We start from the raw sequence: 15,122 nt of genomic DNA, 5'->3' as shown, positions 1-15,122 counted from the left end.
CCCCGCTCGGTGAGCACCGGCACGCCTCCCCCCCGCTCTCTCGGCCGCCGCCGTGTCCCCAGGGGAGGGGGCGGGGGGGCTGCCGGGGCCGCTGCAGCTGGAGCAGTGCCTGGAGGGAGGCGCTGGCCCTGAAACAGCCGCGTCAGGCCGCAGGACCCCTTTAGCAAAGGGCTAAAGCATCTCGGAGCTGATTGATTTACCTTTGGCGAAGATCCTATTACAGAAGAGTGGGCCTTCTCTTTCCTATGGTCATTGAGTTTGCAAAGCAGCAACTGAAGAAATGACTGATAGGGGAGCTCATCACTGTCTATCAGTATCTCAAGGGAGAGTATCAGAAGGTAGAGCCAGGCTCTGCTTGGCGGTGCCAAGCAATAGGACTAGAGGCAGTGGGCAGAAACAGATAGGCAGGCAGTTCCACTACGTGGGTGTGCTGGACGATGGCCCAGAGAAGTTGTGGAGTCTCCCTCACTGGAGAACACAGGATCTGTCTGTACACAATCCTGTGCCAAGTGCTCTGGGGTGACCCTGCTTGATCAGGGAGGTTGGCTCAGATGACCCACTGTGTCCTTTCCAACCTGGCCTATTCTGTGAACTGTTTTTGGAGCACAGAGTTTTTGCTCCTTTGTTTCTTCACTTCCGCTTAAGAAATTGAAGGAAAAATTTTTATGGGTAATCAGAATAGAAGACAAGGGACAGCAGAGTGCCATGCATGCAACTGCAATTAATCTTACACTGCTCTCTCCCTACCATGCCATGTAAGCACCATCAGTTTTTTGAAAGTGAGACAATTTTTTCATGATCTGACTGAAATGGCTTCTGCACTGTGCTTCAATTGTGAAATGAGCAGGAATACAGTTGTTTAAAATGTTTTAGGGAGTTCATCAGAAAGGGACAGAATGTGTTACAAGACTGGCACCAGTACTGCAGTGTCAGTTATTAGTGGATGTTTCATTCATTACTCAGCCTTTTGCACTATTTAAACTCTTGGTTATAAAAAAAGGCAACAGAAGCCTAAGCAAAACCCCCTACAGAAAGAAAAACCAGCTCTTCTTCAGAGCTTTATTTTCCACTCGACAGAGGCTTGAGATCTCTACAATCCTAATACACGCCAGAAAGAACAATCCCTTCTGCTGTTGCCATGTTAAAGAGGGGGGGAAAAAAGCAAGGCAGGGCAGAGTGAGAGATATTACGTATGTAAAGAAATCTGCAAAAGTGAGTGTAGACATTGGGCCCTTGATTCAAAGCCATAGGGGTGCAGTGTATGCTACAATCAGGTTCCTAAGAACCTGAATCTGTTCCTACCTTCTTGCTCCTCTCAAATGAAGCGAAGTTGAGGTTCTGTCTGAACAAGTTTGGGAGTTCCTCATTCAAAGGGGAGTCCAAATAACATGCATGATTCACAACCAAAAGCCAGGCAGAGTGGTTAAGAAAAGCTAAATTTATATTAAATTATCATCAACCCCTAAAATACTGAACACAGTGGTTAAATAACTCCAGAAAATCCAATGTCTCCAGTGAGTAACGTTAAAACCATTACAGAGGAACACACGGAAATCACTGACGTTAGCTCAGGACAGATAGGAGAGAGGTTTGCTTTTTACATAGTAAATCAGTGCTCAAGAGATCATCCTCCAGTAGCCTTTCTACATTCTTAACATCCTAAGTGCAACAAGGATCTTCTCTTCCCCAGAACGGGGACCCATGATGCATCCCCAAGGCAGCATCTCACTGGGGCTGTCTCTAGGAAAAAGACATGTATTTCTGCCCACCTCACTGGTAGAGGAGGCTGTGTGACATTTTATTGCTCCTTTTCACCATAATCATTTGAGGAAGGGAGCAGAGAGCAGTTATGAATGGTTGTTAGGCTGGAATGCGCAGGGTCTCTCCTAAGAAGCAGCAGAGATATTGATCAAGGTGGAGATCACAAGCACCATGAATTGTTGAAAAGACTGTTTTTCCATTCCACACTTGTGACTTGGGCAGCAATTACTCTGACAGGCTGACTTAAGTGACAGGTCTGGGCAGATGTTTCCCTTCACCCCTGTCCCACCTCAGGATTTTGGTGCACAGTTACATAAGCTATTGGGGGAAAAAAAACCCCAACCCATTCCAAAACCCAAAGAAACCCTGCTCTTCTGTAAGTCAGAGCCTTCCTCCTCAATCTCCCCACTCCCAGCCCTGATGCCCCTGCCCCTACATGTGGTTTCTGCTCAAATCGATGTTCTGCCTATGCCTCAGCCCTCTGGTGTTGTCCCTGCGTGAAGTGGCTTAGATGGGCAGGGTCCATGTCAGTGATATGCACTCCTTTCTCACTTCCCAGTCAAGTCCACACCTCAATCCAAAAGTGCCTCTGCCCAACAAAAACAATGCTTCCCAGGCTGGAGTCAATCAAATAAATAATTAAATAAAAATCTAATTAAAAAAAATAAAAATAAATCCCTCTGGGAATAGGGAAGAGTCCCACATTAACACAGGGAAATTTCCAAGCCTTAGCTCCAGTTCATTTTCCACAGGAATATACACCTGTCAGCCCAATGGTGCAGTTATGGACAGAGTTTCAAGCCACCTAGCCAGGTCAAAGCTGCAACCTTCCCCTATCTACAAAGCTACCTCTGCTGTGAAAAGTACAGCCAAACCACTGGCAACTGTTGTGTTTTTCAGGAGTAGCAGGCCTGTTAGTATATAAACAAGGCTAGAGCAGAGTAGGACAATTCTCCTTTCTTTTTACCTGAAAAAAACATTGCATGGGAGATGTGCCCACCCCCTACCTCTGAACCATACCCCTGATGTATGTTTTGCTCTCTTTACACCATGGGTGGGAATGTACTTGACCTCTATCCAGGCGATAAAGAGGTTACAAAGTTTGCAGTGAGAAATTCTTCACTGGGAAGTTCTGCTTCCAAGTATCTGGCTTAATGCTTAATATTTCACCATGTGACTTGAGGGGTTAATATAAATTTTGTTTTTGAAGAAGTGTCAAGCAATATTTTCTCTTCTATATTTTGAACAAACAGATGACAAGAGAATGTGAAAAGGTGGCAATAGTCCTTGGGAGCATGCTCCAAATGCTGCTGGATTTTGGCTGCAAGGGTAGGATGACATTCCCTAAAGGGTAAGAGCCTTGGAGGCCAGAAAACAACTGAAGCTCATGCAGCTGATGGGAAAAACTACTTAGCAAGGAGAGCTATTTAGTGGTAACAGAAGAACTTAAAGTGCAATACTATCTGATCTTAAAATGGCCCTTGCAGCTCCCTGATTATTGTCTCCCATTCTAGGTCAAATGGGCTCAGCCTAGTAATAAAGCAGTTCCTAACTGTCAGCACTGAGCATTCCCCCGGGAAGGACTCGACCTAGGAATTCTCTTTTCCCTTATTACGGTAATCAAAGGTCCTAAAGGCCAAAATAATTGGGACCTTGCAGAATTGGGACTAGGGGGGACCTAGCAAATTTTCTTTTTCTTTTTTTATTTATCAGTTATGCAAAGATCAGTAAAATTTAGGTCTTGATGAGGTCCATTTCCTCCCATTAGCTCTGTAGAGCTGAGTGAAATACCAATCTCTTCTTGTCTCAAGTTCAGCACTCAGACTCCAGTACCCACAGGGAACAGTTCTGAAAGGGCCATTGGCTGACTCTTGTTTTTCCAGAGTAGAAACATATTTTAACAGGAGAGGGGAGAACAGGAGCAGTGTCCACTGCCAGCAACAGACACAGTGCTCCAATCTGAGCATTAACTGAAATTTTTAGTAGCAGATACAAAAGTAAGCAGTGATGCTCTCATGAAGTGAGTCTTGGCAACTGTGGTTACCCTCTTTATGCCTTTACAAGGTGACCTGATGCTATTTCAGTGTCCTCTTGAGCCCCAAAGTATATCCCATCTATACTAAGACCTCTCTCAAGTCAGAGACCCCTCAACACAAAGCCTCGAAGAGTGCTGCTAGTGCTGGAATGACTCTGTGACCAGGAGCCAGCAATGAGGCAGCTCTGCTCTCTTCATGGGCATTGACCGTGAGCTGGATGGCACAGGACTTGCAGGTTGCCAGGGAACAGAGACTCTGAACCAGATTCAGGCCAGAGGAGTCATTGCAAAAGTTAACGTGGCAGCTTCCAGGAAAAGGGAACATATAAATAAACCACAGACAGTGAAAATGAGTCAAAAGAGTCTCTGGGTTCCAACCAACCCACCCATCCTCCTTCTCCAACCACAACAATACAGCTGCCCAAGCTCCTTGCTGAAAGGCAGTCCCAGTCTCGGGGCCCTTGTGAGAGAGGCTGGTCTCTGCGCCCTTCCTTGCCAGGCAGGCAGAGTCCTGTCTTTTTTGTGCAGAGCAGAGGGTAGGGAGGGTACGACTGTTTCCAAAGTCACATGTGCTTTACACCTCGCTCTCTGTGGAGGGCTTGCGTTGGTGTTTCCAGCCTGTGTCTGGGAGTGAGCCACGCCGCTCAGGAGTGGCTGCTGCTGTGTTAACACTGCTGCATTCAGACTGTTCTTCCTGTAGCAGCTGCTCAGTTTCAGTGTCATCCAGTGAACCAGAACTGGCCTGGATAGAGACCGTATCCGTCTTCATGCAGACGTGGTCCCGGAGGATCCCTCCACGGGAGCTCCGAATCTGCTTAAGGTCATCCCATTCGGAATCATCACTGGATAAAAGGCATATTCCCTCCACAATCTTGATCTTCTCCTTAGTGTAGCTATGGTCAGGACCAGTCTAGGGAGAAGACAGATTAATGAAAAAAATACATCTATGGAAAAATATGGCAAAGAGCAATGCAGAGCTGGAATGAAGACAGTGAAGCAGACAAAAAGCTGGACCTCCATGTAAACAGCCACTGGCTTTAACTGCCACAATGGCACAACACCTTTAGTTCTTTACCACCCCCAGACGAGTCCTCCCTGCAAGAGCTCTCATTTCAAACTCCGTGAGTCTTCAGTCATGGAAGTGGAATGAGGATGAGGTTGCTCTCCTCATTCAACTATACATATTCCCTGACAGAAGAGAGTGAAAACACTGAGCCTAGAAAGGAAGGAAAAAAACCTCACCAAACAAAATGGGAAGCAGAAACAGACAGAAAACCTCATGGTAAAAGTAGGCAGGGAATCAATTCAAGGTTTGCAACATCTTTACATCTGAGTCATTCTAGATTCGCCTCTCAGTAAAGCACAGCTGGAATACTGCTATTGAGTCCAAGTCTCACAGTGACACAGGGTAAGGAGATTATAGGGAAACAAGCAAAATGATCAGAGGCTAAAGGGACCACACTGAGATTAAAGTATTGAAATCTGTCTAACTTGGCTCACCAACAAATAAGGAGCATCTGATCTATCCCTGAGGAGAAAGTGGAGGGAGTGGGGAAATACACATCTGTGTATATCAAGGAACATTGGAATTAACAGAAAAGTGGAAAGGATTTAAATTCCCAGATAAATAATCCTATCTTATCCTTAATAGATAAGGCCAAAATGGCTTGAAAGTTTGGGAAATCTATTGGATAGTACCTTTGGAAAACAGTAAGGGAAAACTCTTCCCTGTGTAAATCTGTAATCCCTGCTAGAGGAACTAAGTGATCTAACAGATAATCATAAATAGTTCTAACAGAAATTACCTTTTCCAAATCTCACTGAGTATGAGTAGCCAAAGCCCAGACCAAAAAATCTGCCATAGAAAATTACTTATACCTTCCTGAAGACAGTAGAGCTAGTTTAAGGACATAAAAGCCGGGGGGGAGGGGGGAAACCAAGAAAGAGCAATTAGTACAGACAGTGCTTGAGCCACACAATAGAGCTTGAGTGAGGGAGGCAGGATCAAACACACAGAGCAGTGATACCTGACGTGAGGATGTGGACGGAAATCAGAAGAGGGAAGATGAGAAGCTATCTGAGTGATAAGAAAGCTTCTGAGGAGAAAAGAGAGGAAAAACTAAGTGCTGCAAGATATTATATTAAACTGTCTCCATCCTGTGGCACAAAGTACGGACCTCTGAAGGGCCTTTAAAATGCTCTATTTAATAAGGGCTCTATTTTTTTCCTCTCTCCCAACCCTTCCAGGCAGTGCACACCCAGGAGCTACATTCTTGTTAGCAAACCCCTTCTGACTGCCTGGTTCCCCATATAAGTGTCCAAAGCAACCTTGGTGCAACAGTCACTAACCAGGACCTGTATCCACGGAAGACAATTCCAATTGACTCATGTACTTTTGAGGGCCAGCACCCAATGTAAATGAAATACAAGACATTGTGGAAGTGGGTAAGAAGCAGTGATCTAAAGACAGGCCAAATTCACTACAGCTCACTGGGGAAGAAGTGCTGCTGGTTGACCTCCATAGCAGTCTGAACAATTCACTGAAGCTGTCCTCCTATGTCCTAGAAGTAAATGCTCACAAGTTGCAATCCTTCCACTTAGTGAAGCCTGTAATACTCAACAGCAGCTTAAGCTGGGCTCCCATGTCCTTAGTAGCAGCTCTTACCTCTTTCTTGTAGCACAGCTGGTTGTACATGGTTGGTTTGGGAATCGATTCAATCTTCACCTCCTGGGTAGATGTCCGATATGACGGATTACTGTAAGTTAGGTTCCCCAAGCCAGGGTCCGTAAACTTGGACTTATTATGCCTAGAGGGAGAGAGCTGTCAGAAAAGACACAGGAACCTACTGCCAGGATCCAAAGTTCCTGAGTGCTCAGCAAGTGGAAGGCTCCAGCAATCTCCACTGTCCCTCAAAGAGAGAATGCTGGCTTCATCTGGCTCTTCAGCTACTAGTCCATTTACTAGCTACCAGTACAGCAAGGCACTGCCATGTAAGCACAAAAGCTATGCTGGCAGTAACTGGTGAAGTTATCTGTCAGAAAGCGCATGAGCTCACAGATCTACTGAGATACATATTATCTCACATCCCTGTCCGTAACTCATAAGCTCTCTGCAGAAAATTTAGCCAATAAGGTTTCAGAACTGCATGACCAACACTTCAGAGGCACAGGACTGAAACCTTGCAAATAAAACCATCAAGCGCTCCTTCCAATGGAGAAAAAAAGGACTGTAAATGACAATAAAGAAAGATTTTGTGCTTTCAGAAACTTTCTTCTCCTACAACCCTAGAGTTTACAACTGGCCAGGAGAAGAAAAAAAGATCACTTACCTATATATAATTAAAGCAGCAATAAGCAGTAAAATAAACAAGATGCTGAGAAGACCTCCAATAATGTAGCTGACGTGCAGTCCTTCTCCTGAAAGTGAACACCAAGGGTAATTTATGCACTCATCTTATATTTCACTGGATAATATTGACCTTGGTGTAATGCCTAGTGCTGGGGCTTTACCCATACAGAAGTATGTAAACTAAAATGTCAGCACACCAAGGTTTAGCAGAGGGTTTTGTTTGGCTTCATATGAAACCAAACGTGTAGTAAACTTTCTTCCCACCCAGGCCCCAGCAAACCAAGGAGCATCAAGATCTTTGTAATGGGCTTGTAATGGATGAGTTAGACCCCGTTGCTGACAGGTTACTCCTGCAGTGGGAAGCAATTACCCCAGTCAACCATCTTCAACTAAACACAAAGGGGACAATGAAAAAGAGGGAATTATTATTGTATTAATGGGAAGAGCCCAATGAATGAGGTATGGGATAAAAGAAAACAGAACTATTCTTCAGACCAGAGAGTCATCTAGGTTAATGAATGTCTACAACTGATGTTCATCCTTAGAGGCACTTTGTTCTGCTCAGAGGGCATTTGAGTATTTCAGGTCTGAGTTTCAGAAATTTGAGTTTCAGACACTATGGACTGGAATGCCCTGGGCACATCTGGAGGAATAACCCTGGTGGCAAAGAGTTAAAGAAAAGGAACTCACCCATAGTGGCCAACACTGCCTCGTTGGCACGAGTACACAAGCCTTGCCTAGCATCTTTGTCAGAACAGCTGAATGGCAGAAGGAGAGTTATTTACTGAAAGTAGAATCAACAGTATCAAAGGTATCAAAAACCAGGATGGAATGGGCTAGCACTGATATCCCCTCCCTTTCCAGTTAAAAAACACAGGTCTTCCTTACTCTTCTTCAGTATTCTGTATCCAGAGAAGAGACAACCATATACATATATATATAGGGGGTGTGCATGTATATATCAATTATCAGTCTGCAGTATCTTTGTATCTGAGTCATTCTAGATTCACCTCTCATGTACACAGGTATACACATATATCTATCAGGAAAAAAATTTCGGCATCAGCGCTGAAACAAAAATCAAAATATCTCAGAGTCAGCATGAAGACCTTTCTGTCCAATAACTCATACTCAACAAAGTGCAAATTTTGCCCGGTAAATAACTCAGCCATATACTATAGAACCACTCTTTTGCTGAGCTGTATAAATAGCAAGTTGTAGGGAATTAGCAGAAAAGAGTCTCTTAACTACCTGCATTGCAACTTAAAATGTTAGAGCTGCAAAGATTCTGTTCTGTCCCAAGCAAGCTATCCTCTTCCCAGGGCGGAACCACTTCCTCAGTTGTGTGGGTCTAGTTTGAGATGTTTCAGTGCACTGAAGCAACAGACTCCTCTGTCCTCCTCTCAGAAATGAGTTCTCAAAATTAGGAGATTCAAAAATCAGTCAAATGAACGACACATGTGCTAAAGGAGGATTTTAACACTTCAGCACAGTCAGCCTACACACACATTTCAACAAAACAGACAGAAAAAATCTGAAGCTCTTTCTTGCCATCTCAACAATATTCTGCATCTTTGTCATAATAGTTTCATCCATTAAGAATGTGAAATCTGAAGTTGGAATATCCTCCCTTGGCTAGGGATAGGTATATTTGGATGATGGCAACCAGCGCGGGCTTGCACGTGGCACCTTGCAAAAGCTGTGACTTTCACACCCCAATTCCAAGAGAACAAGAACACTTACTTTCCTTCCACTGTTTCCAGAGATGTGAGAGGTTTCATTGTTGAGGTACCTAGTCTGGCAGGTGGTGTTTGACTTCTCTCACTTACACTGGTTGGTTCTGGACCAGGGGGCACCACACCAGGAACTAGAACAACAGAGAAAAATAAGCAGGACTCCAACTCTATGGGACAGATGGTCAAGTCTTATAGGCCATTTCCAAAACTCTCTATAGCTTATATGAGCAGCCTTCCCATCTCAAACCCAGTCTGTCAGCAGAAAGGACAGAAGAAGGTCCTATTGTTCACAACTGTTACCCTTACTTCCAATAAATGACTCTGCATAAAATGTATACACTGGAGAGCTCAGCTGCTCTGGTTGCCAGTGCATAAGCAGTAGCAGTGGCTCAGTTATGGAAGCTACTGCCCAAGTGACACTCAGTAAACTCACTCGTAGAACAGGGCCGCCCATCTGGTTCATCCGGACACGCGCAGACGAAGTCAGAAGCCCTGGCAAAGCAGAGGTGAGTGCAGCCTCCATTGTTCACTCCACAAGCATTACTACCTGGAAGGAACAAACAAAAAGGAGCTCAGAGCAATAACCTTCTTTCCTGCTCAGCCAGAAATACTTCTTAGAAATCCAGCAAGTTATTATGTTTTTGGCATATGCCCTTCATCTGATTGCTAAGAAAGTGATGACAATAGCCAGACACTGGATTGGATTAGGGCAGTCTTGAAAGGAAGGCACTGGAAATCTTTAGACAGAAGCCCAGACAACACAGCTGCACAGATAAAAAAAAAATAAAAAGCTCACATTCTTCTGTTTTAACACAATGTTGGATGAACAACAAGAAAGTGACATTTGCTAATCAAAGCTCTAACAGAACACCATTAAGATGTACCTGACTGAAAAGTCACAAGCAGACAAGGAATGTGCTAAGGGAAGATGTGTGAATAATTTGAGTATAAAAAAGGATGTCATCCTTATTTGACATCCACAGTAGTGCAGTGGTTTTAGAGTTCCTTTGGTCTACAATTAGCATTTGCCTGAACCAAGGCCCTTCTATTTACCTGTCTGTCTCTGAGGAGAAACCACAATGATATCCATCAATCCCTCAACATTGGCTAGGACTGTCTCTTTGTTCCGCCCAGAGTATTTGTCCACTCTCTGGATAGACTTCGTTTGCCAGTCAGTCCAGTATATCCATCTGTCCTGCTGCTCAGGGAGACAGCAAAGAAAAATCACAGCCATTATTAGCTTGTTTAGTCATGTAGGATACCCATACAAAACATATCCCAGTGGCAGAAGGCCCAAAACAAAGGCCTTTTCAAACCCTTACCCTCTTATTGTAAAGATGATGACTGTCTACACCCCACAGTTTAGACAAACTTCCTTTGTTAGCTCCAGAGAAGATTTAAGTACTATCCTCTCAGCCATCTTGGTTTCCCCAGACTGTAACACCTCCCTGTTCTCAAACTCCACTGGACAAACTCATCAACACACCAGGGAGAATGGTGGCAGCAGGAAAATCTTCTCACCTGTGTCAGAGCAAAGGGATGTGACACCTGGCTGACCAACACTTGCCGTAGCTTCCCATTGAGGTCACAACTCTCTATGCGATCAAGGTGCGCATCCACCCAGTATATCCTGAAGGCACAGGGAAAGAGGTGAGCTTTCGTCTATACAACCCCTCTTTACTTTCTAGTCATTTACTGGCCAAGATCATGGAATCATAAGATGGATTGTGAAAAAAAAAACTGAAGAAGAAACCCCCCAAACACCCCAAAACCAAAACCAAACCCAAACCCACAGTGTTACTCCAATAAATGAAGCTAAGAGGGCTAAAAAATTCATTACATCCCTTAACTCTTTGCAAGTATAGGAAAATCTTTCACTGACCTCCTGGTGTCATAATCCAAAGTCAATCCATTGGGCCATCCTAGGTCAGTGTTAATCAGGATTTTACGTTCAGAGCCGTCCAAGTTTGCCCGTTCAATTTTAGCAATGTGACCCCAATCTGTCCAGAAGAGATACCTGGAGAGATAAAAGGCAAGCGTAAGAAGAAAAGACCATTTCATTTGGCCTAAAGAAAGTTTTAGTTATGAGTGAAACTGCCAGATTCTTCAGGTTAAAAAAGACAATATGGCCTGTAGCCTGCTTCTCACTGCTATCTGCCCAGCCTTCAAATTCCCTGTCTGCCTGACTACTGCAACTCACTCAGAGTCAACCCCTTGCTAGTACCTGCGGATGCACATGGCACATCTCTTCTTCCTCCCACAACCTCCTCTTCCAACATGCCTCTGTGCAGCCCTTCCCCCTGCCCCACCAATAACCTCATACCTACCCCTTCTTAGGAAAGACAGCAATGGCTCGGGGCTCATCTAGGCTGTTATTGATCAGCACTTTCCTGGAGCTTCCATCCAGTCTAGCCACTTCGATGGTATTGCGTCCTGTGTCTGTCCAGTAGAGGTTCCTGGCAACCCAGTCCACTGCCAGGCCATCCGTAGTCTTCAAACCCTGACCAATAACAGTTTCCATGTTGCTGCCATTCAGATCAGCCCGCCTGGATAGAAATCAATGACAAATGGCAGTGAAAAACAGGCAGCTCCTGGAAAAGCTGGATCTCCATCAATCACAGGGGCACTGCATACTACTACATTGCTAATACTTTTTTCCCCAGTCTCCAGCAGGTTAAACACACCTGCAGCATGAGTTCAGTGATACACATAATGCTGTGTACCAAAGAGAAGGTCTAAGCAGTGGTGTAGTGCTCAGTCTCCCCAGTTTACTGGCACACTAAGCACAAGTCACTGGGTGACCTGAGCACCAGCCAAGCAGTTGACTGGCACCCACCTGATAACATCAAGAAATACATCTGTGTAGTAAATCTTGCCATCCACACTATCATAGTCCAGAGAAATGACGTTGTTCAGCTCAGGGACAGGTATGTGCACATCTGTGTGGTCACTGGTGTCCAGAGAGATACGACGGATGGAAGCACGGCTAGAGAAAAGTAGGTAGGTCTCTGGAGAAGAGTCACATGTCTGCTCATCTCTCTTCAGCTGGATGCCAGTGGGGCAGGCACAGGAGAAACCAGTGGGGTGAGGTAAGCAAAGGTGGGAGCAGCCACCGTTACGAACTCCACATTTATTGAAGCCTTTAGAAACAAGGAAGCATAGTTTTAGGATCCCACAGACCAAAGTTTTATTTTAAAGGCTACGTACATGCATAACTTGCTAGAAGCTGAGTTCATCTTTACTGTCCCAGCCTAGCTGGGAATCTACAGCCTTTTGTACAGAGACACTCTCCCTTCTCTCCAAGATTCATGGTAGGTATGGGCATGACTGGCAAGGAGAACAGGCGGGTTCAGTAGAAGAGGGATCATTAGAAGAAAAATCTTAACCTGCATTCCTTGCTAATCACAATTTTCCCAAGGAAAAAGGAACAGCCAAATGCTCACAGATTTATGCAACTGCAGCTGAACTTTATTACTGCTGCAAATGGTAATGCTGACAGAAAAATCCAACCCTGTGGGGAAATAGTGAGACAATGCACCAGAGGCCAGGCTGACAAAGAAGCTTCTGTTTCAACTTAGCTGCGCACAGTGGCAAGTAAACAAAGGCATCAGAGAAGCCTGCTGGAAGTGCCTGACGTATTAGGGTCATATAAGTTTTTTTTAATTGTAAAGAACCCAGCATACATTTACTAGGAGGGAATAAGCCCAGAAGACAGGTGCAGGGAGCAGGAAGAAGACAACGTGGATATGATGGCTAGGCTTTTGGTCAGCTTTAAGTTACATTGCCAAGTTATGCAGTCAAGAGTGATGTTCTGCTGTTAGCAACCACAGGAAAAGCAGCACAGTTTTCTGTAGAAATATGTATTGGGGAAATTCTACCAAAATAAAGCCACAGCACAGAGCAGCAACTTCCACTGAAAAGCAAGGAGGCAAGATGGGGTGTTATAGGATCCCCGAAGAGTAACAAGGAATTGACTCTGGCACAGAACAATTGGACAGTGTGATATATTAAGAGCAACTAAAGCAGCAGAGGTTTTGCAGAGCAAAGAGGCAGGCAAGAAGATGAAGGCTGCAATGATTGGGAAATAATTCTAGAACTTCAAATAAGATTTCAGCAACTGGTTTAAGAAGAATTAGAGTCTTCTGGAGTCAAAAAAGGGAAATTGTCCAATGGCAGAACACTCTGATGAAGCCTAATAAGGTATGACTTGTTCATATTTCTCCTAAGAAAGTGGCTCTTCTGTGTGCGAGAATGAGGTTGTCAGTGCAATCCAGTGAAGGAAATGCTTCAAAGGGGTCAAAAAGCATGCAGTAATCAACACTAGTCCTACAGAGCTACGTAAACAGGGAGGAGCGCAAAAATAATTAAAGAGGGAAGAAGTGATGCTTTAAAAGAAGGGATCAGAAGACAAGAAAAGCTGATTTTTGAGAAGTCACTCTATCACTCCTGCTTTACACCAAAGGACTCTTTCCAACGACAGCTCTGAAGGACTCCCCTCGCCACCACCGACACTCGCCGAGACTGGGGAGCAACTTACCCAGGGGCCGCGCCCTATCAACAGCTTGAATGTCCATGAGGCCAGGCAGGTTTGCCCTCACCAAGATGACATTGGCACCAGTGTCCTTGTCAGCCCTGTGAATGCTGCGAGTTTGCCAGTCAGTCCAGTAGATGTAAGAGTCCAGCAAAGTGAGGCCATAGGGATGTTGCACTGGAGATAGCAGGGTGCGGCGGTTCGCGCCATTGAGATCTGCAGCCTCGATCCGCTAAAGAAAGAAGTAGAACATCACCCCGTACTCAAAACACTTCTCCTCTTGTTAGCACTTACTGTAGCGAGTGGGAAACAGTCTCAGTGAGTGATGTTATTCAGGTTCACCCTCCCTCCATAGCCCACACTCTCAGGAAAGCTTACATTCCCTTTGCTCTTTTGAAAACTTGCTCAAGAGCTTCAAAGAAGCCTCCAGGTTACCAAAGACCCAATGACAAACAACACTGAAGAACAGAATCAGACCTCAGTGTGTGCATCAGCCCAGAGCAGCTGGGACCCAGCCTTATCCACTGCCAGTCCATTAGGCCAGCCCAAGTTGTTGCTGATCAACACCACTCGTCCAGAGCCATCCATCCCAGAGCGTTCCAGCTTGGCATTCTCACCCCAGTCCGTCCAGTACATATACCTGGGGAAAAGTCAGCAAGTATTATGGAAAAGGATATCAGAAGTCCTGTGTAACTCCTAGACAATCCCTTGACAACACTAACCCCATTTCATGGTATAAAGCTATTGCCCGAGGACTGTCCAGGTTCTGCCAGACCAAGACTTTCCTCATGGAGCCATCGAGGTTGCCCACTTCAATCCGATTTGTTCCTGTATCTGTCCAATATATCTTCCTGCCAATAGCATCCACAGCCAGCCCATCTGTAGTCAACAGACCTGAGAAAATAGAAAAACATTTTGGTCACTCCTTATTCTCCCAATTTAGTCAGGAACTTCTAGTATTTCTCTTGTCCATCTCGTAGGGAACTGCTTTAGGCTTTGCTTGCCTTTCCACCGAAAAAGTATTTTACCAGGGTACCAGAATCTCTCTTATCATACTGCATAGAAGCAAGAGGCGCTCAGATCAAAATCTCCCTTACCTGTAGTGATGATGTCCTCAAACTGTGAGCCATCAAGGGCAGCCCGACTGATTTTCCTCAGTGTGCTGTCTGACCAGTAAACCTTTCCTGGGTTGAAGAAGAAAGAGAAACTTGAAAAAGCCCAGAACAAAACCAAACCAAACCCCAACAACCAAACATCAAAATCCTTAAAAAACAGATCCAGGTCTCTGACTACCTGCTACACCTTTCAAAATGGATCTGATTGTACAGGAATAGTAACAGCACAAGATTATTAAGATAGAGTGATAAAACAGTGCAAACTTTCTTGTTCCAATTCTCCCCAAAATATGTAGGACTTTTACACAAAGTCTGACCTTCACACAGGGACAAAGAACACCTAATACCATCAGCTAGTAGTAGAGCTCCACATCTGATTTTTCAAAATGAGACCGTCCACCTTACAGTGCAACAGCGTTTACACCCAACACAGCATCAGATGTTTACTATATATGAACAACCAGAGTCTCAGCTCTACTGTCATAAAAGGCCTCAGCAGGAGGAACGTTCTTAAATCTAAAATGCACAGGAAACCCACTCGATATTGCAGGCAGTTTTTTCCATATAGTTTGTGTCCTCTGCTTTCCTATAAGGA

At 44.8% G+C, this 15,122-nt stretch overlaps 1 protein-coding gene across 3 annotated transcripts in view; it reads right to left on the bottom strand.

Moving 5' to 3' along the window:
- Positions 1-1,420: 1,420 nt before the first annotated feature.
- Positions 1,421-15,122, bottom strand: part of LRP4 (LDL receptor related protein 4) — an 83,736-nt gene continuing 70,034 nt past the window's right edge. For 2 of the 3 annotated variants that reach the window (XM_042038476.1, XM_042038477.1), the window contains exons 24-38: positions 14,510-14,596; positions 14,135-14,306; positions 13,890-14,052; positions 13,419-13,644; positions 11,718-12,021; positions 11,209-11,427; positions 10,764-10,898; positions 10,403-10,511; positions 9,935-10,079; positions 9,315-9,428; positions 8,889-9,012; positions 7,836-7,903; positions 7,126-7,213; positions 6,462-6,603; positions 1,421-4,706 (exon numbers count right to left, since the gene is read on the bottom strand). In XM_042038476.1, the coding sequence (XP_041894410.1) occupies positions 4,371-4,706; positions 6,462-6,603; positions 7,126-7,213; positions 7,836-7,903; positions 8,889-9,012; positions 9,315-9,428; positions 9,935-10,079; positions 10,403-10,511; positions 10,764-10,898; positions 11,209-11,427; positions 11,718-12,021; positions 13,419-13,644; positions 13,890-14,052; positions 14,135-14,306; positions 14,510-14,596 (2,432 nt within the window). In that variant the 3' untranslated portion in view covers positions 1,421-4,370. Of the gene's footprint in view, positions 4,707-5,823; positions 5,893-6,461; positions 6,604-7,125; positions 7,214-7,835; positions 7,904-8,888; positions 9,013-9,314; positions 9,429-9,934; positions 10,080-10,402; positions 10,512-10,763; positions 10,899-11,208; positions 11,428-11,717; positions 12,022-13,418; positions 13,645-13,889; positions 14,053-14,134; positions 14,307-14,509; positions 14,597-15,122 lie in introns of all 3 variants that reach the window. The other variant, XM_042038478.1, reaches the window with a different exon arrangement.

This window comes from Corvus kubaryi, unplaced genomic scaffold, assembly GCF_017639235.1.
Source record: "Corvus kubaryi isolate FWS band 111438036 unplaced genomic scaffold, C.kubaryi_AGA036_p1.0 37392, whole genome shotgun sequence".
In the NCBI taxonomy this organism is placed as follows: domain Eukaryota; kingdom Metazoa; phylum Chordata; class Aves; order Passeriformes; family Corvidae; genus Corvus; species Corvus kubaryi.
This window is presented reverse-complemented; position numbering and strand designations above follow the sequence as displayed.